The sequence below is a fragment of the Peromyscus californicus genome, unplaced genomic scaffold, assembly GCF_007827085.1.
Source record: "Peromyscus californicus insignis strain IS unplaced genomic scaffold, ASM782708v3 Scaffold_20__1_contigs__length_68692818, whole genome shotgun sequence".
Lineage (NCBI taxonomy): Eukaryota > Metazoa > Chordata > Mammalia > Rodentia > Cricetidae > Peromyscus > Peromyscus californicus.
The window spans coordinates 10,316,814-10,344,114 of NW_026294503.1; the positions used below are offsets into that span (position 1 = coordinate 10,316,814).

Genomic DNA, 27,301 nt, shown 5'->3' on the forward strand with positions numbered 1-27,301 from the left:
ATCTGTCCATCTCAGACCCCTCTTTCTATTTTTACTACATACACATACACAAATATTATGTTTGTTTACACTGTTGCTTGTGTGTTTTAAAACTCTCTGTAAGTGGTATCATATTTGAGAGCCCTAAAACACCAGATTTCCTAGCAAATATGTAGAGTTCTTCTTGGTTGGTATGTATAAAGCAAGTGAGGTTTTTCTCTTCCTTTCTACATGTGCACATTCCATAATTAATTCTGTTTTGGTTGATAGATTTTTAATGAGGCTGGTTCAGCAACGTTGCTATAAACATTATTACATAAAATGCCAGGAACACATGAGAGGGAATTCCTCAGGAGTATATTGGGAAGTGGAATTTCTGGATCATCAAATATGCAAAATTGACATTTTACAAATATTACCAAATGATTGTAGGAATGTAAATTATCACCAGCGGTATATAAATTCCTATATTTTCTAATTCTTGACATAGTCATATGTAATATTTTTATAAGAAAGACTACAAAATAGTACTACAATAAGGTTTGAATTTACATTTGCTTATTACCACTGGCATCAAGCATCTTTTCACATTCAGTGGTCATCTAGATTCCCACTTTTATGAGATATTTTGTGCTCATTTTCTCAGTATCTTCTATCAGAATAACTCACCTTATCATCTTCAATTTTAAAGTTATTAAACGTGTCCTGAGTGTGTATTATTATTTAATTCACGTGTTTGGATTTGTGGGTGAGTACACATACATGCATGCAGGTACTTGAACAGGTCAAAGGATGTCAGATTCCCTGAAACAGGAGCTACACATGATCGTGAGTGGCCTGACATAGGTGCTGGCAATACGGCTCTGGTCTTCTACAAGAGCAGCAATATTCCTAGCTCCTGAGCCATGTCTTTATGTAAGTTTTGCTAGAACATACTTGAACTTTTAAAACCATGAATACATAAGGACAATTCTCCTTGCCACCTTTATCCTCAACTGCTGTGGATATCGCTCTGTATAAATAAAATGCTGATTGGCCAGTAGCCAGAGAGGAAGTATAGGCAGGACAAGCAGAGAAGAGAATTCTGGGAACAGGAAGGTTGAGTGAGGAGACGCTGCCAGCCACCACCATGAGTACCAACATGTAAGATACTGGTAAGCCACAAGCCATGTGGGTTAATTTAATATGTAAGAACTAGATAGCTAGAAGCCTAAGCCATTAGGCCAAACAGTTTAAATAATATAAGAGTCTGTGTGTTTATTTTATAAGTAAGCTGTGGGACTGCCGGGCTTGGCAGGAGCTGGAGAGAAACTCTCCACCTACACTCAACTGTACAACTTTTCTCTTTATAAGAAATTCCCCCTCAAATTTAAAAGCTGAAAGCTATATAATGAAGGGTTTTCTTCTTCTTCTTCTTCTTCTTCTTCTTCTCTTCTTCTTCTTCTTCTTCTTCTTCTTCTTCTTCTTCTTCTTCTTCTTCTTCTTCTTCTTCTTCTTCTTCTTCTTCTTCTTCTTCTTCTTCTTCCCTCACCTCCTCCTCCTCGTCCTCCTCCTCCTCCTTCTTAATGCTGGCTATACACAGGAGACAACGTTAAAATCTACGATCTTAAGACAAGTTGTAAAGTACTAAAGAGATGAGAACCAATCCAGAGGTTCTGAGTGGAGACACAATGATAAGTAATACTTGAAGATCAGAAATAAAATTGAAACTAGGAAGTGTTCCCCAGGAGGGTTCAAGCTAGCCTGGTTTCTGTCCTGGAAGCCATTGCCTTGGGATGCGAATTCCTCAGGAGTATATTTGCTAATAGAATTATTAGGGAGCAAATGTATAAAATTTCCATTTTATAAATGAATGTTACAGTACAGACCAACAAATGTATGGTAATGGACACAGGCACTGTTCAAAGAGAAGGGAGTCACCCCTTGCTCAGCAAGTACTCTCCATGAGGCTTGGTCAGGCATGAGTGATACTGGCTAGAGCTCTAAGGGCTCTCTGACACAGTTAACATGCTGTGTTTATTAAGCATCATTTGCCTATGTGTTTATTATTATTATTATTATTATTATTATTATTATTATTATTATTGCTGCTGCATAGGAAATATCTTTATTGCTCACTGCCTTTCTAATACTCCCAGTAGGCTGTCAAACTGCCCTGGGCATGAGAACCTGAGGTTCATACAGAGTGGGACAAATCATAGCCCTCCATGCTGCCATCCTCTGTTTCATCCTCTAGGGGCTGAAACGTCTCTTTCTAGTAACAACTCTCCGAATTTACCATAGAAATTATAAAACACCAGCTCACCAGTTTTAAGTTATTTATAAATTTCTTTTGTGTAAGAAGGGGAAAAAAGCTAGTTCTGGAAACCCAACCTTTCCTATTTGGGTCAAAATGAACGTCCCTGGGGGCTTCTTTCCGAGTTCTCTAAACTATTCCCACCTCTTCCTATGGTTGGCATTCAGAGGCCATGAGGCCATGAGCTGCCCTGATCTCTCAGTGCCGGACATTCTGTTGCCCTGAAGATGCTTCTCGGATGAACGACTCACTGTCTTTTATACAGATATTAGTCATTTATTTTAAAAGGTGATGTGTTCCTCCTAAAACGCTTTGTGCTTTCAGCAGAATGAGCCAATGCCAATTTTTTTTTTTAATTCCAGTCAAGGGTTTTACTTACCCTTAAAGCTCTCATGGCCACTAATCCACAGAAGCTGGTTTCTCCTTTGAAGTTTCCACTCCAGACATCCAGGGTTGTAGCCAAGTTTGGCTTCAAGAGACCTTCAGAAGTTGCTCTCTGCCCAGGTTGTGTCCTCTTCGTGTGGTGGTTGAGGTTGAGGCTCAGGTTTCATGGGGAGGACCAAGTTGCTCATATCCAAGGCAGAAGGAGTCAATGCTTCCTGTGGAAGGAGAGGCTGTCAAGAAAGAGGAACTGAGGGATGGTTGTAGGGAAATGAGCCCATGAGCTGCAAGTCTCACTTAGTTTACTTTAGACATATATTTCTATCAGATCTAGAACTAACTTTCCAAGTGATAATTGATGTACAGTGGTTACTCTGCATAGATCACACAATTTTCCAATGTAACTATTAGTGAATGTGAGATGATGAAATAATCTCTACAAATGGTCTAATAAAGAAGTGCCATGCCAAACTGACTATGAACAGCAGAGAAAAAGAATCTATGAAAGTGGCTGAACACATTACCCCAAGTTCCCATTACTGTATTCAGCCCTCTTGCCTCATGATGTAGCGCTAATATTTCTCTTAAATAGGGTCATGGATCATTAATATCCTGGCCTTGAGATCTCTTATTATTAAAAGTGTTACTTAGCAACTTTTAGACATTGAAGTTACTCCAAATAAGAAAAGCCACAAGCCTGTTGGTCTGTTCAATCTTATTGTAAAAAAAAAAAAAAACAAAGGAACAAAAAACGATTGATGTTCTGTCCTGGAATAAGTTTCATTTGCTTTCTTAGAATTATATTATCTTGACTGGTTTAGAACACACACACAAAAAAAGAGCGCAGTATGAGTTTCTTTGGCTCCCACAGATCAGAGAACAAAATCACAAACATTTGGTGTTCAACACTATGTCGGCCTCATAATTCTTCATGTATAAAAATGACTGCCCTCTCCAAATGTTGGATTCTGTGTTTGAAACAAAATGTCCTATGTAATTCAATGTAAGTATGTTTTTTTTGTTTGCTTGTTGTTGTGGTTTTTTTTTTTTTTTTTCAGGTGTGATTCATGGCCTGTCACTTTTTGCTAACAGCAATCAGGTCTGTCTTGGTTACTCCATGCTATTTTGTAAAGGCACAAGAACTGTCCAGATGGAAGCACAAAGTCCCTTGTGTTCCTGGGACAGGATAACATGCTGTTCTCCTAAGGCACTCACCATCCAGGGCTGACTTAAAATTACACTTACATCCAGAGCTGACTTAATGGGCATGAGGCCATGGGATGGCACAGTTTTCATGATGATATTGGTTTTAATGCTGCACTTGGGTTCTTTTAAAATTCCTAAGTTTTTAGTCTTTCTCTGCAATTTCAAGTTCTTGAAGGCTCCACAATTATGTAGCAGATCCTACATACAAGTCTTTGCTCTCTTCTGGAAAAAGGCCATTTGAGAGTTAAGTAGTTAAGAGTGTGCACTGCCCTTGCAGAAGACTTGAGTTCTGCTCCCAGCACCTGCATGGAGTGGCTCACAACCACCTGTAACTCCAGTGCTTCAGGATCCAACACCCACTTCTAGCTACCAAGGGTGCCTGCATCCATAAGCACACACACATAGACATAAGCATACACATAATTAGAAAAAAAATTAATCTTTATTTTTAAAAAATATTAAATTATGTGTATGCTTATGTCTGTATGAGACCCACCTAGGCCCTCTGTATGTGTGTGACAGTTGTGTAGCTTGGTCTGTTTGTGGGGCTCCTAGCAATGAGATCAGGACCTGTCCCTGGCACTTGAGCTGGCTTTTGGGAACTCAGTCCCCAAGCTGGGTTGCCTCCCCAACCTTGATGCAGGGGGAGGAGCCTGGTCCTGCCTCAACTTGATGGGCCATGCTTTGTTGATTCCCATGGGAGGCCTGCCCCTTTCTGAATGGAGATGGAGGAGTGGATTGGGCGGGGCCTAGGAGGGAGGTGGGGGAAAGGAACAAGAGTGGTCAGTATGTAAAATAAATGGGAAAAAAAGGAGAGAAACACAAAAGTAAATGATAGATAAATCTAAAAAATATTTTTTTTAATCTTGAAAGTTAAGAGGAGGGGGAGGAAGGAAGGAAGAAAGGGAGGAAGAGAGGCATGGAGGGTGGGAGGAAGGAATGGAAGGATGAAGCAAGAGAGGGAGGGAGGAGCGATTTGAGGGTAAAGCCTAAACTTCCAGCTCCAGTTCAGTGCATAGACTAATAACATTGGAATCAGTTTAAGCATACAACAAGTGACTTGTTTTAAAGTAATAAATTCCTGTATACTGTTAACAATACAGATGAATTCTATAATGCATTTTAAAACAATTATGCATTTTAACTATATATAACTCTAATTTATTTTTATGAGTGTGGTGGTGAGGATTGAACTCAAAACCTTGTAAGTTAGTCAAGGGCTGCACCACTGAGATACATCCCCAGTCTGTGAATCTGTTCTTGTTAATGTACAACTATGTTCAAATGTAGAAATAGTCCAGAAATATTAAAGGCCAGATGTTCTTTCAGGAAAACAGATTATATAACACTTTTTTTGCTCTTTTGTACGTAAAATAACACATTGTTTTGCATTTTAGCTGCATATAATTGTACATTATGCTTAGGGTGACAGATCCCATGTACGATGACTAAATCAGAATAATTGGCACTCATGATCTCAAAATAGTTGCTGTTTCCATTTCTTTATGTTTAGGAATCTTTTTGCCCCTGCCTTGTAGTTATTTTGAAACTCACCATAAGCTTTTGCTGCGGTCATCCTACTGTGCTATAGAAGACTAGAGCTTAATGTGTTCCCATCGCCTCTTCTGACTTCTCACACCCACCTTTCTTCTCTCTTTCATTAGTTTCCACATATGAGTAAACATAACACGTGTGTTTGTCCTTTGGTGTCTGCCATATTTCATTTAACACAATGACTGCTAGATCCATCTGTGTCATCTGTCACAGATGGCTGGAGTTCATTCCTTTTTATGATTGAGTAGTATTCCACTGTGAAAATGTAGCATGTTTTTCTTTACCTATTCTTCAGTTAATGGATAATTAAGATGTGCATGTCTTGGCTGGCATGAATAATACTGCAATAACATGAAAGTACTAATATAAAAATAATATCAAAATGTCAGTTTTTATAATCTGACTTTATTAAAGATATTAGCCTAAATTTTATCTATATTAGAGATTATATTTAGACCGTGAAAGAGCTTCTGTTATATTTGAAATTTCTAAGAGAAATTTATAAATACCTCAGAGGTTATGGTGTTAAACATGGCACATATTTCTTTGTACCATTATCACAAAAGATATTTAGGAATCAACATTGTAGGGAAAGACTATCCATTCAGTCTAGAGTTTCACATGCAACCATCTTTAAGTAGAGGAAGGTCATATGTCCTCCCCTTAGGGAGGGCATTAGAATGATATTTTTTAATGAAGACTTGTCTCATCAGAAATGGTAATATAATCTTTCTGCATGTTATCAAAGTATAGTCTTCATACCTGTAATTTTATTACTTTTTACTCCAGGTGCCCATGTGCCTCCCCAGCCCTGTTGGGTAAATTACTGTCATGCTTCCCAAGAGCCTGAGCAACATATTCTATTCTGTGTCTCCTCCCAATGCACCAGACCTGGAGCATCATCCAACACCATGAATTTAGAAAATAATAAAGAATGTGTGAAATCCAGTCATTTCTCTTAATGTATGTCACATGGCTTGGCATTGGATATTATTTCATGTTTTATCAATGCTTTTGAGGTGATTAAATTAAATAGAACCACATTTTCATGTCAAAATATTGAAAAAGATAATAAAACATTCCCTTCTATTTAGTTTTGAAACTCATAAGACATGAGAGAGAATGTATGAATCATAGGAAGAAGACCAGACCCATGACTTACAGGTCTATGCATGGAGTAGTGTAGAATAGACCCCAGTGAGAAATCCTGGTACTTTGGAAAACTCAAGAGTGTATCCAAGATCAATTGAAGCAGCTTTGAACTTGGACCACTTCAATTTCACTTGGAAGAACACGGATGATTTCTCAGGACTTACACAGCACAGGTTTGAGACATGGAGCTGATAGAAAGCCTCTCTCATCTGCTTTTGCCTGGGTCCCATTTTCCTATAACTATTGAGGGAGTCCAAACCAGGTTCTGGAATGGCCCTTAAATTGTACCCAGTCTTCAACTATACTCATTTTATGTACTTTTATATTAAACCATCCCAGACTTTCACAGAATCATAGGGTGAGTTTGTGGTAATGTATCCCTAAATCATTCTGAGATATGTTTGGATTGGCTTTGAGCAGCAGTTTTATTTGTCTCTGAATGCAAATCAAAGAACTAATCATCCCTGGAAAGGTTCAAACTCAAAGACCTCCTCACATCCCAAGAACACATTCAGACAGTATGATATTATGTAATTTAGTGTATTTTGATAAAATATTGTTTGTGTAAATTATCAACAAAATGCTCTAAGACAAAACAGCACAAAACTCAATCAGCATTATGGAGCAAAAGCAAATTCATCTGACCTGAGGAAATATATTTAATAATGGATGCCAATTTTTAGATGGTGGTCTTTTGAATGTTCTAAACATCCATAATTAGGGTGTAGCAAATTTAATGACAAAGAACTACACACAAGCTCCTAATTATAGTGGTGCACCACTGATACTAAGGAGCTAACGAAAGGGTAACAAACATACCATCCATTTTGTCTGTTGCTCTTCCCCAAAGCACACAAAAGTTCAAACCTATAAGATGAAACGCATTCAGCTACCCTGTTTTCAAAGATCAGCAGCCTGTGTTTTTGAAATGCACTAATTTAAATTTAAAGACACATATTTAATGTTTCCCCTTTGTAGGTTTTCAACAACATAGACACAGAGAGTCACCATCTGTTTTGAGCCTGGGTCATTACCAATTCATCCTCCTGCTCTGTATTATCAGATCAAGAGGGTGGACATAAATTCGGCCACCTGGGCCCTGGCGTTATTAACGTGCACCCCAGCCACATGCTCATAAAGTGGTTTTGCTTGGAGCTGAAGCCTGGTGCTTCCTTTTTCCATTTGACCAATGCTCACAATTGCTCAGTACGATTCTAATAACGTAACTGCAGAACCAACGAAAGAACAAGAGAACTTCCGCAAGTTTTTGCCAACAAATCCAAGAGAAAAATCATTTATGTTATCAGAGACAGGCATAGATGGGCAGCACTGAAGGAAACAAGGAATAGAGAAGAGCAAGGCTGAAGATATACACAAGATCCAGGGCTTGCCTATGGGTGTGTAGATGATGGACCTTAACACTGCCACACATCACTGCGGGTGGCTCGTGAATGAAGATGGGCAAGTGTAATGTTTCTCCACATGGTAATAAAACCTACAGCAATCCCTCTCAAGTCACTTAGCTCATCACAAAATTAAGGTGTCACTTAAAACAGATGTTTTACTTTGGTTAAACTTTGACCATCTGTCAGTTTATATACCACATAGAATTGAGAACTCATCTGATAAATTACAAAGGCAGTTAACACAGATGTCCCTGGATCCTTTTCTTGCCCTTTTTAATATTGGGAAAAATTATAGCAGGACAATTATAATCACATAAAAGACTAGGAAGCAATTCATAATCTCATGTTTTAAGAAATGTAGCCTGGTGGTGGTGGTGGCGCATGCCTTTAATCCCAGCACCTGAGAGGCAGAGGCAGGCAGATCTCTGTGAATTTGAGGCCAGCCTGGTCTACAAAGTAAGTTCCAGGATAACTAGGACTATCCATGCCTTAATACACACACACACACACACACACACACACACACACACACACACACACACACACACACACACGTAATCTTAAAAAGCTTTTTTCTCAAGATTCTAGGCTGTAAGAAAATACTGAACCATTAACAAACAACTAATCAAACATTTGTAGGATGACTGCTACAAACCAAATGTATGGGGTTTCATTTCAAGGGGCCAGAGTATAGTTGTTGAAAAACATAATTGCTTAATTGTTGAAGAAATGCTGAAACATTTTATTTAAAAATAATGTTTTGACTTATATTTGCTGTAGCAATTTAGAGGAAGGTATCAATAAGTCAGGGCTGTAGACTCCCCTAAGAGTCATGGCTTTCTGGATTCCTGTGAAAGTCCATAGGTTAATTTGTTAGATTGTCATGAAGGAAGACCCATGACTGGAAGGATTAAAGAACAAGGATATATTTCTCACCATTCTGAAGTCCATGATGAAGGTGTTGACTGAAGATAAGGAGCAATGAAGGACCATTAAGGCTCAAGACAACAAATACTGATATTTTACTTGTGTAGCTTGGGCAACTATTTGAGTCAACTATTTTCCATACATTAACTGAAAGACAGACTTCCTTTACCCCATGGACCTGTCTTTGTGCCCAAGGCACAAACATCATGCAGAAGGTGAACTTGCTATTAAATACTAGTTCTCAAGTAGATGCACATTATTCCCCTGAAACCCCGTGGGTTAAAGTCAGGCAAAAGGACCATCTACCTGCAATAGGACTGGGAAATGGAACGATAGTCATGGCTCAGAGAAGAGGGAACCAGTTCTCCAAGGCTTTACCACAGTTGCTATCCAGATTATCACCTACAAGAGAGAATATATCCAAGACAGGCAAGTGTGATGGGGAAACGATAACACATTTATTTAATTTAAAATTGAATTGCAAGTAATTAAAGCTTTCATTTGTTCTATTTTACATAGAAAACCATGGAAAAAAGAAATACTTTTACCATGATCTTGCTTTTAGTTAAATACTATGATTGTGTACATGTGCACTGCCTAATTCTGTTCAGACATGTATGCGCTCACATCAGAGAGCTGCTACCAAAGTAACTCAATAATTACAAGTTTGAAAAATCCTCATTGCTGAAAATTACAAACTCAAGGACCTATAATTCACGGAATGCTTGTTTTGTAGCTCACTTGATACATTTTATTGATTTTGAAAGCAATAAAAGAAAAACCTTTGTAGAGCCATTGAGATAATTATTTCATCATAAATGTAGATGAAATTGGTAGATAATATGGTAACCTGAAATTAAGTATCATTATCACATTTATGTGAAGAGTAGTTTCCAAATGTTTTAAGCATTGACATACTTTAAGTTTTTTCTATATCAAAACCACTTTCAAGGGATTGTAAACTATTGGTAAATTTCGCTCTTGGAGTATGTAGTTCAGAAATAAATTTGGGGAGACAAAAATGTTCAATTATTATGTTTTTTCTCATGCTCCCCACTTCTCCAACTATTTTTATTATAAATCAGAAGGGAAGAGTACCACATAAAGCCTTGAACTCCAACTTGTTTTAAAGATAGTTCTCCTATGTTCTGGGCAGGCCTCACACATCTGAGGCTAGCCTTGAACTCTTGATTAACCTGTCTCAGTCTCCTAACCTTGTAAATGCTGGGATTGTAGGTTTGGGTTACACTGCTCAGTGCAACTCTTCATCACACTTAGTAACTGCTCCTGGTGCTCCTCTCAGGTTACTTTTCCGTGTCTCTTTCTTCCCATCCCATCCTCTGGTTGACATTGAAGGTTTAAGTACCCCAAAGCCATTGTTCTCCCATCTGTGTTCTTTAATAGTTCTGTGATTCAAAGAACAAGCTATACTCCAATATATTCTCAAATTATATTCTGGCCTTCACCTTTCCCCTGAAGTCCATATTTATAACCAATTGCCATCTTACTGTATCCACTTCGTTGCCTACCACCACTTCAAGTCTAGCAAATGAAAAGTAGAATCATTTATTGCCAATTCTGTCCCATAAATATTGTTACTCAGAACAAGACCTAGACAATATCTTGGCTCCATTTGTTCCTTTTTCTCATATCCAACTCCTGTGGCCCCTAGATCCAGCCCTTCCTCTTTTTATTTAATAATATCCACTAACCAATGCTGTGAGAATTCTCATCAGGTTAAAGCAATAACCTGCTAATTGTCTCTTTGCTTTCCTTCTAAAGATCTACCTTTCACAAAGAAGACCTAGGGAACAATGTACAGAAATCCAAGTACACCTCTCTCCTGCTTAAGCAGGACAAAAACCCAGTACTTTTTCCCCAGCATATAGAACAAAATCAGCTTTCTCTATGGACTTCATGGGTCTTCTGCCTTCCCGTTTGTTCCACCATCCTCCGACTATACTTTATCATTTTTTCCTTTTTGTCTGCACTTCAACCATCCTGATCCTGTTTGTTCCTCGGGAGCTTTATACTGGTGCTTTCCAGTACTTAGGCTAGTCTTCCTAAAATTCCTATGTTCATCATTTAGTCTTCCTAAAATTCCTATGTTCATTTAGTCTTCATGTCAAAATACACATGTAGTGTTTCTTCCTTGATATCCCTGCCATTGACACATGGTCTACTGTCTCCACAGTAGAGGGACTCATAATGGTAGCAAACTTCCGTCTGAAAATCATCACATGTACTAATAAGCCAACCAGAGAACAGAGGTGCTGCAATCACTCTCTACAATTTTTTACTCTCAGAAGTCACATGGTCCATACTTACTTTTTGGTCATGCTAAGACAGAAAGAGAGGCCAAACGTTCAGAATGAAAATATACTACCAAGATGGGAAGCCTGCTTAAGAAGTTCTGTACCCAGAAGCACCGGGAAAGTGGTGGTAGGAGCACTTGGACAGTCATTTTTAAGAAACATTTTCTGGGAGAATATGAAAAGTTCTTCAGGGCATTAACACGTACCTGAGAAGCTAGAAGTTATTAGACCTCTGTCAACTTCAAAATTTTAGAAGTACCACCCTGTAACTCCACTTTGGGGAAAGGATCTAGGTATTTTGTTCAGGAGTCAAGAATGTATTCAACAACATCTGCTTAAGCTGGAGGAGGTGGCATGTGGCAGTTTGCTAACATGAGTCCTCATATTTACCTGGCAATCTGCTTAAATATTTATCCATTCAATACACATTTCCAGACTACCCAACCCCTTATTCTGCTTTAAGAACCATCTACTTTTGAATCCATGTTTGGTCTTATATTCCAAAGACTACCAACTAAGACACTAAGTGAGTGCAAGTTAAGCACAGTCTTTAAAGACCTGCCATTAACTCTAACCGAGGCTCATTCAGACTGTTCTAAATCCCTGTGGGAACCTAGGGTTAAGAGGATGCTAAAAGGATATGGCATTCAACAAGAAAAAATTTAGAGTCTACAAGGAACAGGAGCCTATTCAGCAAGAAAGCAGCAAAATATGTATGTTAATAGAAAAAGAAGTGGTGAGAACATAAAGGAATATTTGTAGTGAGTGAACAGCAGTAAGTAGGAATAATAGCACAGTCCAGAACGGGGCCAGAAAAGACCAGTCCTTGGCAAAGAAAGGGAAGAGAGAAACTTCAACACTCATTCTCAAGACAGGCTTACTAGAACTTAGTTACTGACAAGATGTAACAGGAACAAGAACAACAGGAATAAATGAGAAATACAAAGGCACTTGCTTAACCAAGAACATAAACACGAACTCTTAAATGAGGAAAGCAAGAGGCATCACAGTTCCAGGGTCAGGCCTTGGTGAGTATGCTGGCCAGTTTGTGCTTACATCTATCTTCTGTATCATGGATCACAGCATTATCCAGGACCCCTTGCCCATGGGATCAGGGACAGGTCTGGATGATGGCAAGCCCTCTTAGAAGCTGTTGAGAAGAAGAGATCTAGGCGTTTCTGAGATTGTGACATTTCTCTAAGTGACGAGGTTATATCTTAGATTTCATCTTCTCCTTGGCCCCAGATTCTTCTGGTTATAGCTATATTCTCAACTATAGGTTTAAGCTTCTGGGGGTGAACTTGATATCTAGATTTTGGAAATTCCACCTTTTCCTTGAATTCTCCTCACCCTAAACATGATAGTGGCTTGCTGATATTGCTCCACTGTCTTATCTTGGTAACTCATTTGACTTTATAGATGATTTATTACCTGTGTAATTAATATACTCTTGATATTAGAGTTCATTTGAAATATCTAGTTTGGTTTATTTCCTTGACTGCTCCTCAACTATGAAATAGTTATGTATTCAGTTTTAGATTTATATTTACTTTCTTTAAACCAGGAAACTTAGAAATAAGTGAGTGTAAATAAATGCTCACAAGAATAAAAGTTAAGCAGTGTCTAGGAGTGAATTAATAATAGACTGAAGCTGTATGATACTTTCATAATGTAACAATTTCTGTAGTACTTAATAATCTGCTATAGTGACCACACTTTATATATATATCACCAAATTCTTAACTCAGTCTGAACAAGGATGTCTTGGTTTCCTCATGACATTGGTTCCAAGAGGTTCTTGCAGACACCTAAACCCAAATATGCTCACACAGCAAATTGTGTTATATTTATACATAATTTACTATGTGTACAAACTTCCCATTCACTAAAATTATCAAAAATACCTAATATGTATGTGTTATGTTTAAATGTTGCTAAATACATTGTTTAAGGAATGATAAAAAGCAAACATGTTCAGTATAAATGTAATGTTCTCAAGTATTTGTGATACATAGTTGAGTATACTACATTATACATATATACATTATACAATATACTTCAGATTGGAGAGCTGTAGTACAGTCCTAAAACATAGTCCTACAGGTAGAAAAGAACCCAGGGAGAGAGAACAATTTCTCTCAGTCTTCTTAGGCTAGATTTGGACTTGGGCAGTCTAGTTCTGAAAATCCTACTTTCAACTACTGTAAATAAGTTTTACTGAAATGAGTATCCTAGATTTATATCAATATATTCTCTCATGTTTTTGATGGATCACAAGTAGACAGTAGTGTTGGTAAAGCATTTCACTTTCCCCTAAGTGTACTCTTAAAGTAAAAAAGAGTCCAAAAGCAATTTTTGAGTTTTTAATGCACAAAAACAACAGCCCAGAAACATAACAAGCATTGACTTATTAACAATGAAGTATGATATTAAGAAGATCCCTCCCCACTTAGTAAATAGGAATATAGTGTATGAATAGACATGAAGGGAAGGGAATACTTTAGGATTAAGTGCAAGCCCTAAAGTTGAATACAACATTCATATATGGCTTATCTTGCATCAATATTTTCATAATGAAGCTTATGACATCTATACATATCAGCAAGATGTTTCTGACTCAACAAAAATGCTGAAGAGGTAGTTTTACCAATGCAAAGTGAGGAAAAGGCTTTGCCTTGCTCTGGCTGTTTCCTCAAAACTCTACAATAATTTCTTTTGTTCTAAGTTCCCCCTGGATCAGCCAGGAAGATAAAGCATTTAGAGCCTGCCAATTCATAAGTCAAAGGACTGATCGACCCAAGGGGACAATGGTGATTCTGAAATCATGTCTGTGTGAATCGGCTGAGAAGCCTCCATCATGTTCTTTGTTCTAGTAGAAGACATTCTGGCTCAGCAGAGAAATGCACGGTGTGACTCTCAGTCGGGGAAAGCCCTCCTATTTTCTCCTTCATCTCCTAGGTGGTTTCAGGATAGCAGCTTCCCCAGTGACCCAAAAATTTTGCCAGGTAACCTATCATTGAATGTCATGAGTTACTTTAAGTTTGAAAATCATGAAGCTGGAAATTGTGTAATAAATACAAGTAACTGCACACAAGTCCTCATGTTTTCAGCTGTGTTTCATAAATCATCACTTTCTGAACTCAAAAGGAGTTTGGCTTCTGATGGCCAGATGCTGCATGCTGCTTAGTGTGTGTGTGTGTGTGTGTGTGTGTGTGTGTGTGTGTGTGTGTGTGTGTGTGTGTGTGTGACACGAACTGGGGAAGTTCTATCTGCACCGAAACTCTGACATCAGTCATTTGACTCTACGTACAAACTAGCTTATCCTAAACTTACAATTGGAAACAAGCCTACCCCACCCCCGCCCAAAATAATACAAACAGAAGAAACAAAATGGCAACAAAACATTTGTCAATTTTCAGAATTAGAACAATCATGTACCAGACCATAGTTAAGAACCCCTAAGAACAAAGTGACATCTTATCAATCAGGTATGACTTGTTACACACAGAAAGCATAAATATACAGTATGGAGCTTTGTATGGAGCTCAGCAGAATCTGTACATGTAAGCACTAGGCTGAAATATAGTAGGATTTTCCACAGAATACCCCTAGCTAAAAAGCAGTCTCATTGAAAAATCATTTGAAGGTCACCAATCATGAAAACATCGTGCGGTGACACTAAGCATTATTTCCACTCGCAATTGTCTTTGACAATGCACAAGGTGAGAAACAAAAGTCACAAGGGAACAGCGCTTGCCCGCTTCTGTATCTTCTTTCAGGAAAGTAGGCATGGGTGCACTCTCCGGTGGTGATCTACAGCCACATGCCTCCTACAAGATCACTGTGCCAGGGACAGATTCTTAGGACACATGGTGCTCATCACAGGAGTGTACATGCTTCAGCTCCCACTGATGAGGTCAACAAGCTCCTGCTATCACAGGCTCCAGATTCAAATCAAAGCATAAATAACCCAGAGTCCATGCTTGGGCACTTCCCTTCGCAATGTTACTGAAAAAGGATACTGGTCAGAGCAGCAGGAATGCTGTCCACCAGTGTGGATTGGAGAGTAGCTTTGTGCACTTTTGCAATATAAACAACAGCAACAAAATCCCCCTCAAAATCCCCCCACTATTGCCTGTATTTTATTGGGAAACTCTGTCTGTAGCTAGGAAGACACTGTGCTGCTCTTGGGCTCTTTCAGTCAACTTCCTCCTCTTCTTCTTGTTTCTCTTCTCCTTGGCTTTTGGTGTTCTCTTCCCTAGGACGGGATAAAGAAAGAGGGAAAATAGAGGATGTCAGAAAAGTTCCTTTTTCAAGGAAAGAGAATACAAAACATTAAGAATTTTGGCCAAAGCCCATCTGGAAAACATCACCTATGGAAAAGGCAGCCTCAAAGGAAAAATTGTTCACATTAATTTTGATGAAATAATAATAATTTCCTAAATTGGATATGCTGTCCAGAACAGAGACAGATCTTCCTGCTTCAGGGAACTGGCATATTTAAAACTTCCCAGAGGCCAGATCAGTCTTTCAAATATCATCCTGCCACAAAAATTTCATTTATACTCTCCTATTGTCAACAACGCTGCCCTTAGCAGCCACCTCTTGCAGCACCTTTCTGCTGCTTCACATGTCTGTCCGTCAGAGGAAAATCAGTTTCTCTCTATCGTAAATATACTGGAAGTTTCAAACTCCCTTCTTTGGGAGCATGGGTCTTGTTTTTAACACCATCCCCACCAGGTTCTCTACAGACCAATGAATGAAACAATTAACTGTGTGCACTGATTTTTTTTTTAATTTTCTATTAAAAAAAAAACTCAGGAAGGACCGTTCATTATGTGTTCCACCAGTTCTTATCCAAATTGCCTGGACAAGTCGTTCCTATTAACATTAAGAAGGCTTGCTTGTTCTGACAAACGGATGATATGTGTTTCACTATCAGAAAACCACACCAAGTTCTATTTCTTTCTTTAGCCACCAGGAAGCCTGGACCACAAAGTGAATATTTGAGGGTTTTCTCCAGCAGGGTTTATTGGATACGATTTCTCCTCTGCCATCTTTTATTTCTTCCACCTTCTGGTTGTGATTTGTATTTCATACTTTAGAAGGTCGTAACATTTCTTTGTATATAGATATACACAAGATTATGAAAAAAAGAAACAGGAAGTGCTTGGGTTTAGTTCATTATTTTATATTACAAACATAGAAACATGACATGTTCATAAATGTCACATTTTACTGCAAGTTATCACTATATACCTTCATCACAGAAAGATTACTCTAAAAAAAACCTAATTACCAAATATTAGCTACCTGCTGTACTTGTAATTTTATACAAAACCTATGTTTCTGTAGGGTTCAGCTATCAGATACCAACGCCAACAGTATTGATAGCATTTAGCTGAGCATCCAATTGATGCTCATCAATTTTCCTATACATATGAAATTCAATTTTTCAGTACAATCCCAAAATGGAAAATGTAGCTAATATAAAATAAACTACATGGGACTGGAGAGATGGCTTGGTGGTTCAGAGAACTTGCTGCTCTTGCAGAGGAACTGGGTTCAGTTTCCATGGTAGCTCACAATCATCTGTGTTTCAAGTTTCAAGGGATCTGAGGCCTTTTTCTGACCTCCATGTAAACACATAGTGCACATACATTCATGCAGGAAAAACACTCATATACATGAAATAAATCTTTTAAAAAATAAGCAAGAGATGAAGGAGATACATGTCTTAAGAGACTAAATAGAATACTTAAGTTTCCTAAGGAAGTATTTCACATTCTTACAAATTCCTCAACAGGAAGGGAAATGGTCTTACTCCTCAATACCCCAGAAAAGTGACAGAAATACAGTCAACATTCAACAAATGGTGCCTGGCTAAAAAAAAAAATCTCAAGAAAGAAGATAAACTTATTTTAATAGACACTACATTAAAATAATGAGAACACGATCATGCTCCCATATTAAATTATAAAGGTCCTTGAAGTTAACTGCTGGTTCTCATTAAATTTTGGCATTAATGTTATAATGGCATTTTGCCATCTTTAAACATAGTTAATCCTACCCAATGAAACCCTAGTCCAAGCCATCATTAATCCAAGCAGCTGTGAAGTTCTAACTATGTAGGTCCATTATCTCTAATGATGACACGCCTGAAGAGCACAAAGAAGTACTTCACAGAGAAAGGCATGTTTAAAGAGAAGTGTCCAATACAAAACTTTACAAAGATTTCTCAGCTCTGCATGTTCCTCAAATAAACAAATATCTGAAGCTCAAAACAATCATTGCTGACTATATTTTTAAAATTCATTTAGTTTATCATTCCTTTATCTAAATCTTGGCATTCCTCTTAAAAGTAAAATGAAGTTAAGTGAATGGAGAACAAAACTTGTTCTACTAGACTGAAAATGTTAAAGAAAGCTTCTAGCATCCACAATCTCCAAATCTTCTTGTAGAGAAGGTAATATAAAATAAACTAGATGAGGCTAGAGAGATGGCTCAGTGGTTAGGAGAACTTGGGGCTCTTACAGAGGACCTAGTTCCCATGGTGGCTCACAACCATCCCTAACCCGAGTACCAAGGGATCTGAGCCTGAGTTATGGATGGTTGTGAGCCACCATGGGAAATGTACACTACTCTCATTCAACCCTAATCCATGCATAGCTACATCTTTAAGGTGGCTAATTTTGTATCTGTTATCTAATAACTATTCTGATAAAAAACATCAGTATCAGATGGTCTTGGCTTTGTAATGGGACAGTTACTAACAGTTGCATGAAACATTTGGTATCATAGACTTACTAAGTGAAACTTCTGAAAACTATGAAATATTCTTTCAAACTGTATGTTTATGTCTCTGATGACCAGTTCCAACTGATAATGATTTGGGGACCCAGTGATAATGTTAATTATTTTCATATGAAGACTGTTGAATGTAAACTCTTTGCCATTGTTTGGTTGATTGGTTGGTTGGTTTTGTTTTGGGCCAGTACCATTTCTGATATTAAATATATTGAAAATACCAAAGAATTAAGATAGAAGGCCAAAATCTGACCACAAATAGGACTAAATTAACTGAAAATATTTTGTGGTCCACAGTAGATTGTTCTGACTTTATGCTCAACTTGAAATAATAGAAATATATTAAAAGAGAAGTTATAGAAAAGATTCTACATACATTTTCTTTCAAATTAAGATTTTTCAGACATTAAGAAATTAGGTTCAAACTGAGAAACATCTAACCCTGCTCTTATCTATTTGGTAATTTTTACTGGACATAGATGTGTTAATTTTTGTTCCCACTTAATTTCTTTATATTTATCTAGATTTATTCATATGTCTATATTGTTTGATATTAAAGTTGGAGAATGACTTCTGTACTTGGCATAATTGTACATTCTCAATATATTTATGCACATATAAAGGCATGCATAATAATTGTTACCCTAAGAGAAATCCAACAGATTTAACATTCTTCCTACTTAGTAAGGGAAGACTCAGAATCTTTACTACACAAGATCAGGAAAGGCAACTTGGGTTTATGAGTTTGGCAGTCTCCAACATACACAACTCTACTGACAAGTTCTGCACATCATTATCCTGACTGCTTTGAGAACACAGTGGCCTTGACCCATTGCTACAGCACGAATCTGTTCAGAGTAGGACAGCGCACTGTGCAGAACAGATCTGCTGAGACCCATTCTATGGATGCACAATGATGACTTGCCCATATGTTACTGTCTTTTAAGGAAACTGACGTGATGTAATGGAGAAAAGCTACATCGAGGAAGAGAAAATCTGGATATTGTAATGGATGTGTATGATGAGACACTACATTGTGAGTATTCATTTCTACAATGATGGTCATTGTTTACCAGAGAGTTATGAGATATTATATGAGCAAGTCATGTTACTAAGATGAAAGGAAGACAAAATTATAAAAATAAATGGAACTATACAGGTACTATCAAAACCACACGCTAAGCAACATAATCTTTACACACATATGGAAATGGTCCAAAAAGATATCCTATCCATTCTTTCACAGTGAAAGGTGAGAAAATGCTTGTGGAAATATTCCTAGCTATCAGCTGTGGATTACTGCTATTACATTCACAACAGGATATGTTATTTGGAAGCAAACTAGCAGGAAGACTCACAAATTACAAGATCTGAATCTTGTACAATGAATACAATGAATCTCTTGATTTCACTATTTCATTCTTCCACAAATTCTCAAATCCAACATTCTTCTTTTCTTTAGACTTCAGAGAGAAGCTTCACATCACTGCAGCAATGGTTCTTGTATTTCTATCAGTAAGGCATAGAGCCTGTCTAGGGTCTCCAATCTGACTACTATTTGTCCTGAGAAAGATTTTCTAAGAGTAAATATAATGGATGTAAACTGAAGGGGAAAAAACAGTAGCTATAATTACAAAATAAAAAAGCTTCTCTGTGTTTACATATATATGTAACATGTTATATATGTATATGTATAGGCATATATATATAAAACATATATGCCTATACATATACATAGAGATGGGGGAAAGCCATGTTATGACAAATGTGACTGACTGTATAATTAAGTATAATTACTGTTTTAGCTACAACTGTAACAAAAACAATTCACCTACGACCAAGATGCAAATTTTGAGGTTTGTGTTATTCCAGGAGTTTGTGAATTCATATCTTTCAAGTAACTAACCTTGAAGGATATAGAGTCATGTAAACAACTGTCCTATTGAATTCTGCCACATCTCAGCAGGCACTCTGAAGGCAGAACAGTCAGAAGCCTGAGAGATCTATACTGCAGACAATGAATGGCAAATTGGTGATTTCTATTTCTCATATGGGTAAGCTGAGTTTAATGAAGAATGATTAGCAAGATAAATTTATTTTTTTAAGACTGATGAATGATTCTGTGGAAAGATGCCAGTTGGTTCTTAAAATATTTTAAGTGTTCATATAAAAATATACAAAAAACCTAAATATAGTTCATAAAGAAAATTAAAATGACTAATATATTTAACAATTAAAACTGCCAAATAAAAAGAGGTGTTGATGCAGGATCCTTCCAAGTAAAAATCCTTAAATCTGTTAAGAATATGGAGATGCAGGCATTAGACGCATTACAGAAATATAACTTAAATACAGCCTTTCTACTAAGCCATCTGGCAATATTCATAACTTTTGACTCTGAACTAGGAATCTATTTTGGGAAAATAATCTAAACTTGGGCAAAGCTTTATGCATGGGGATGTTTACTATGATAGTGATGAAACATAAATTATCTCAATGTCCTAGTATAATTTTTCATGATCTCTTCTTTTTATGACTATTAAAGCAATAAAATATCCTTGCAACAAAACTCATGCATTTTATATTTTAAGGCTACAGCAATTAAATCCCTTTCTAAGAGTACTATTATTGCATGTTCCCAAAATTTATCATGAATGGGTCTAAGAAAAATCCCTTAACATAAAAATACTCTTATTATGAAAACAAGGCAATTCACTCATACAGTGATCACACCCAAATTGGATATAAGATATAAATGCTTAGGAATAAATAACTGACCTAAACCCTTTAGACATTAAAAATGGCTATTAATTTATAAGGTGCCAGTTTTTTCATTGTTTTGTCTAGAAAGATACCTGACTAGGCAAATATAATGAGCAAGTTTGGGCCTACTACAATCTGTCTTAAGAATTCATAGTAACTATTGTAATGGCATATGAAGATTGTCTTTTTTATATGCAAATGATATTCTAACATATTTTCACCTTATAAAATGACTAAATTGAGTTAATTAACACATTTACTACCTTCATACCTGTAGTGAAAACACTTAAAGTCTCTCTCTTTGAAATTTTCCTGCATACATACTCTTATTTATATATGACCTGGGGAGTCAGAGGTAGGGGGAAGGTAAAGTGTAATGTAAATGGTAACATTCATTGATTTGTTTCAAGATTATTAAAGTGTTAAAAATTAACAAGCCACCTATTAAGAGTTTATTGGACATCTTGAATTTCAAGGGACAGACCAAAAAACTTCCAGGTAATCATGTAGTCACTTCAGTCTACAGAAGAACTGATGCTTTAAAAATCTGTACATGTAACAATAACAAATAAAAAGCAACCATCAACTTGAAAGGAAGTGAAGGGTGTCACAGGATGGGTTATAAGGGAGATTGGAGGGAGGAAAGAGAAGGGGGAAAGTGATGCAATTATATCTTAATAACAGAGCACCAAAAAGACAAGATTAGAAAAGAAGATGCCCACAACATATCACAGTTAAAGCACTAAGTTTACAAAATGAGACAAGTACAGATAGCTGCAAGAGAAAAAAACACAAATCACATATAAAGGGCAATGTTTCAGAATAATAGCTGGCTTCTCAATGGAAACTTTAGAAACACATTCCAGGTCCTGAAAGACCATGATGGCCCACCTAAACAAATACCCATCAAAACTATCTGCCATCATTGAAAGAGAAAGAAAAACTTTCCACGTTAAAAACAAGCCTAAAAAATGTATTCAACAAATCAAACCAAAGGAAAATACAGGAAGACTGAAGAGGGGGATAAGCATAGCCAAGACACTGTGGAAAAAAAAAGAAAAGTTATAATTACTAAACCACAGAGTACTACTGAGGTTACAAACAACACCACATACCAACAACAGAATGGCTGCAATCAACAAACACACTTCAGTAATAACTTTAAATATTAATGGCCTGGATTCCCCAATCAAAAGACACAGACTGGCTGAAAGGATCAAGAAACAAATTCCATATATCTATTGTCTACAAGAAATATAACTTAAATTTAAAAATAGGCACCATCTTAATGTGGTGATATTTTATTTGTGCTGAAATGTGGTAATATTTTATTTGTGCTTTAATAAATAAAGCTTGCCTGGAGATCAGAGGAAAAAGCCAGCCACAACACAGAAGTCATGCAATGTTAGCACATATCTTCAATCTTATCACTTGGCAGGCAGGATCTCTGTGTGTTCAAGGCCACATTGGAAACAGAGCCAGGTGTGGTGCCACATGCCTTAAATTCCAACACTAGTTAAGAATGGAAGTTAGGAGGTCTGTACAGATAGACAGAAAGTAACAGAGTTGGGCAGGAAGAGGAAGTGATTGAGCTGAACAGAGAGAGCAAATCAGACGACAGAGTAACAAGGCATATAGGCATGGGTAGACAGGAAGTAACTTGCATTTGGAAGCTGCAAAGTTGGTGAGGTAAGGTTGGCTGGTGGCTTTCCCTATTTCCCTGATCTCTCTAAGGCTTTTACCCTTATATTTGGCTCTGTGTTTTTTATTTAATAAGATCATTTAGAAATTCATCTGCAATTGGTGCTCAATGTGGCAAGAATTCACTAAAAAGCTGCTTATGGGTTTACAGGGCCCCTGGCTCAGGCCTGGTTGCATGGCTCAGGCCGGAGCACATGGCCAGACTCTCTTTGGCTTTCTTTCTCCTGGTGGGTGGTGGGCTCTCTCTGGGTTCCCATCTCTGACTGCCACCACACTAGGTAGCTACTTTGAAATTCCCTCGGACTTCTACTGTTCTACGCAGTCGACAGACTGGGCAAGTCAATTAAGATTATCTTAAAGGGTGAAATTAGTTAAAAGAAAATCTTTCTTCCCACATTAAAAAATTGGAAACATTTTTACAATGGAAGGAATTTGGTCTCTGTTTGATAACACATTAGGCAGTCCAAAAGTGGAACATTTGAATGAGTGGATAATTAATATTGATAGGATGTATGTAACATCAATTATGAATATTATTTGTTTGATCATATTTATTTAGCATTAAAAAGTTTTTTCAATTTAAGTGCCAAGATAAAAGCTTTAGAAAAATCTGTTAAAATGAATCATAGAGAAATTCAGACCCAGACAAGAGAATTTAAAGGTGAAACTCACTCAGGATTGACTTTAGAAAAACCTATTAAAATGAATTATAGAGAAATCCAGACTCGGACAGAATAATTTAAAGGTGAAATCATCTCAGGATTGAATTATAAAGTTACAGAGAAACAGCCTCAGGTTACCAGACAGCAAACTTTAATTTACCCCATACCCTTACAGGAACTGACAAATGCTGGTGTACAAGCTAATTAGAGTCCAGTGGAAATGTTAGATTTAAGGAGATTCACAAGAATCTATAGTATCATATGGCATGCATTCTCCATTTGTAAAGCAGATGTTAAACTCATGGTCAACTTGTAATAGAATTATCCCTCAGGATTGGAAAGAATTAATTACAGTTGTCTTAGAGGCCAGCCCACAGTTACAGTGGAGAACCTGGTTTAAAGAGTAGGCTAAAACAATAGAACAATGATGCAGGGCTACAGGTGTGGAAATTTCCCAGGTTAAGATTCGTGGAGAGGGTGATTATGCTGATAATCAAAGAAAATGTTTATATAATAACCAAACCCTAATTCTATGCTGCATGGCAGCCCTGAATGCATGGGACAGAATTCAGGAAGCTGGAAAAAAATTGAGTCATTTATGAAAGTTATACAAGGCCCCAGAGAATCCTTCACAGATTTCTTACAAAGGTTGTCTTCAGCAGTAAACAGAATAATACCAAATTCAGAAGCTAGACAGATAATAATTGAATCTTTGGCTTTTGCGAATGCGAGTGCAGCATGCAAAAGAATAATCAGGCCATTAAAGGCAAGATCAGCACCCTTGGAGGATTGGATCAAGGACACAATTAATATTGAGTCTCATGACCATGATGATATTTGGATAGGAGAGGTAATATCAAAAGCTCTGAGGAAAAATAATAATGTCAGATGTTTTAACTGCAGTAAACAAGGTCATTTGAAAAGGGAGTGTAAACAGGGCATTCTTAGAAACAATGTTTATTCAAGGAACAATGGCAACAGAATGCCTCTCCCTTCTGGATTATGCAGAAGGTGTGGTAAGCACTGAACTAAGGAATGTAGATCAACAAGGGACAGACAAGGTAATCTTTTGCCTCTGCTGTCAACAAACTCCCCGAGGGGCCTCACACAGGCCCCCATGGCAAATTCAGTTCAGACTTTTTCTGCCATCATAGAAGAAACCTCTTCTCAGAGTAATTAAATAACCAAATGCCTATTGGAAGCAGTCAGGATGCTCAGGATGATAAAACAGCTGTAACAGAACAGGAACTTTAGGAGAAACCATAAGGAGAATTTTTAAGGCAAACTTCTATAAATGAACAAAGACCAAAATTAAAAATATGAATAAATAACATTCTCTTGGAAGGTTTGGTAGACACAGGTGTGGACATTACAATAATTGTACCAGAATTTTGGCATCCAAATTGGCCTCCTCAGGAGGTAAATGTTCAGCTGTTAGGGATTGGAACATTATCTCAAGTGAAACAGAGTGCAAGATGGCTCAAATGTATAGGGCCAAAAGGACAGAGAGGAAAATTAAAGTCATATGTGGCTAATATAACCATGAATTTATGGGGCTGTGATTTATTACAACAATGGAATACCCAGATTAATATTTGGAACCTCAGAAACAAACCATAAACTAACACAAGTTTCTGAGAGAAATATTAGGAGGTATTATAAAGAGCAGTCACCAACCATCCAGACTGTACAAGAACAGGGCACAACTGCTAATCTTTCAAAGACACCAACAGTTCTACCTTTAAAATGGTTAACAGACAAGTCTGTATGGGTCCAGCAATGACCTTTAACAACAGAGAAACTCCAGGCTTTAGAAGAGCTGGTACAAGAGCAGTTAAATGCTCAGCATATTGAAGAATCAACCAGCCCTTGGAATTCTCCTGTATTTGTTATTAAAAAGAAATCTGGTAAATGGAGAATGGTAACAGACCTAAAAGCAATTAACAAAGTAATTCAGCCAATGGGCTCTCTACAATCTGGAATTCCTTTGCCTACTCTGTTACCTAAAGGATGGCCTCTTATAGTTATCAATTTAAAAGACCATTTCTTTTCAATACCCTTACAAGAAAAAGACAGAGAAAGATTTGCCTTCATGGTGCCTGCTATAATGATTGTCAGCCAGTTAAGAGAGATCAATGGAGGGTTCTCCCACAGGGAATGTTAAATAGCCCAACCCTGTGCCAATATTTTGTATGACAGTCATTGGAAGAAATATGTAAACAATTTCCTAAATCTATCATTACATGGATGATATTTTACTAGCTGATTCAAATGCAGATAACTTAGAATGCTTGAAGAAGTAAAGTAACAATGTCAATAGTAAAGAAAATTTTGCCTTGCTGGGGATTACAAATTGCTCCTGAAAAGATACAAAGAGGAGATTCTATTAATTATTTAGGATATAAAATAGGTCTACAAAAAATTAGACCCAAGAAGGTGCAAATTAGGAGAAATCGACTACAGACTCTTAATGACTTTCAAAGATTATTTGGAGACATTTCTCATCTACGAACTGTTGTTGGGGTAAAAAATGATGAACTGAGTAATTTGTTCAAAACCTTACAAGGTGACAAGGACTTAAATAGTCCAAGAGAATTATCAGCTGAGCTGAGTGAGAACTGGCCTTGGTGGAAAAGAAAGTACAGGAAGGACATGTGGATTTTGTGGATCGAAAGCTTGATTGCATTTTGGCTATTTTACCCTCTAAAGCATTCTCCTACAGGAATTTTAATGCAGAGGGAAGATATTATATTGGAATGGATATTTCTACAAAATAAACAGAATAAAAAATTTAAAACTTCTGTGGAAAAGATCTCTGACTTGATTTTGAAAAGAAAATTGACACTTCATCAATTAGCAGGAATAGACTCAGCAGAAATTGTAGTACCTTTAGCTAAGGATGACATTGACAAATTATATGCAGAAAGTGAACCTTGGTAAAGAGCTTGCAGTAATTTTTTGGGAAAGATTAACAGCAAATATCCCAAAAGTGATTGAATTCAACTTATAAAGAGAACTGATTAGATTCTGCCTTGCATTGTATTGTTTGGGAAATACCCATATCTGGAGTTCGTACATTTTATACAGATGCAAACAAAGAAAAGCAGGTTACAAGTCAGAAAATTTAAGTAAAGTGGTTCAAAGTCCTTATAATTTGGTTCAAAATCAGAATTGTATGCTATTCTGTTGGTATTAATGGGGTTTTTTTTGGAAACTCTCAACTTAGTTACTAACTCTCAGTATGCTGAAAGAGTGGTCTTACATATTGAGACTGCTGAATTTATCCCTGATGATTCAGAATTAACTTTGTTATTTATTGAGTTATAAGATATAACCAGGAATGGGAAGCATCCTTTATATATAACTCACATCTGATCCCATAAGGGTCTGCCAGGGTCTCTAGCACAAGATAATGAGGAGATAGATAGACTATTGATGGGAAATGTACTGGAGGCCTCAGAATTTCATAAATAACATCATGTCAATAGTGAAGGTTTAAAAAATGATTTGTCCATAACCTGGCAATAAGCCAAGGAAATGTCCTACTTGTTCTTTTAACAATCAGACTTCACTACTGGCAGGATGTAACCCAAAGGGTACTCAGAGGAATGAATTCTGACAGATGGATGTGTTTCACTTGGCAGAATTTGGAAAATTGAAATATGTACACCACAACATTGACACTTATTCAGGATTTCCAATCGGCAACTGCTCTGAGTTCTAAAAAGGCTGATTCTGTAATCACTTATTTGCTAGAAGTTATGGCCATGATGGGTATACCTGCACAAATTAAAACTGACAATGCTCCAGCATATGTCTCTGGTAAAATGAAACAGTTTTTTGCTTTTTATAATATAAAGCAAATTACAGGTACACCACATAATCCTACAGGCCAAGCAGTTAAAGAAAGATCAAATTGAACTCTAAAGGATATGCTAAATAAATAGAAAGGGGTAACAAAAACCCCTAGAAATAGATTGCATAATGCTCTGTTAACTCAATGCTAGTGAGAAAGAAACAACAGCTGCAGAGAGACATTGGATAATAGAAAAAAACTACAGAATTAAATCAGCCTATATATTTTAAGGATGTGCTGACCTCAGAATGGAAACCAGGATATGGGGACAAGGTTTTGCTTTTGTTTCTACAGGA

The 27,301-nt window shown here is 37.0% G+C and overlaps 1 protein-coding gene across 4 annotated transcripts in view; it reads right to left on the reverse strand.

The window, feature by feature from the left end:
* Window positions 1–13,565: 13,565 nt before the first annotated feature.
* Rspo2 (R-spondin 2) overlaps window positions 13,566–27,301 on the reverse strand; it is a 165,084-nt gene continuing 151,348 nt past the window's right edge. For all 4 annotated transcript variants that reach the window (XM_052747738.1, XM_052747737.1, XM_052747739.1 and 1 more), the window contains one exon: window positions 13,566–15,474. In XM_052747738.1, the coding sequence (XP_052603698.1) occupies window positions 15,359–15,474 (116 nt within the window). In that variant the 3' untranslated portion in view covers window positions 13,566–15,358. The remainder of the gene's footprint in view (window positions 15,475–27,301) is intronic.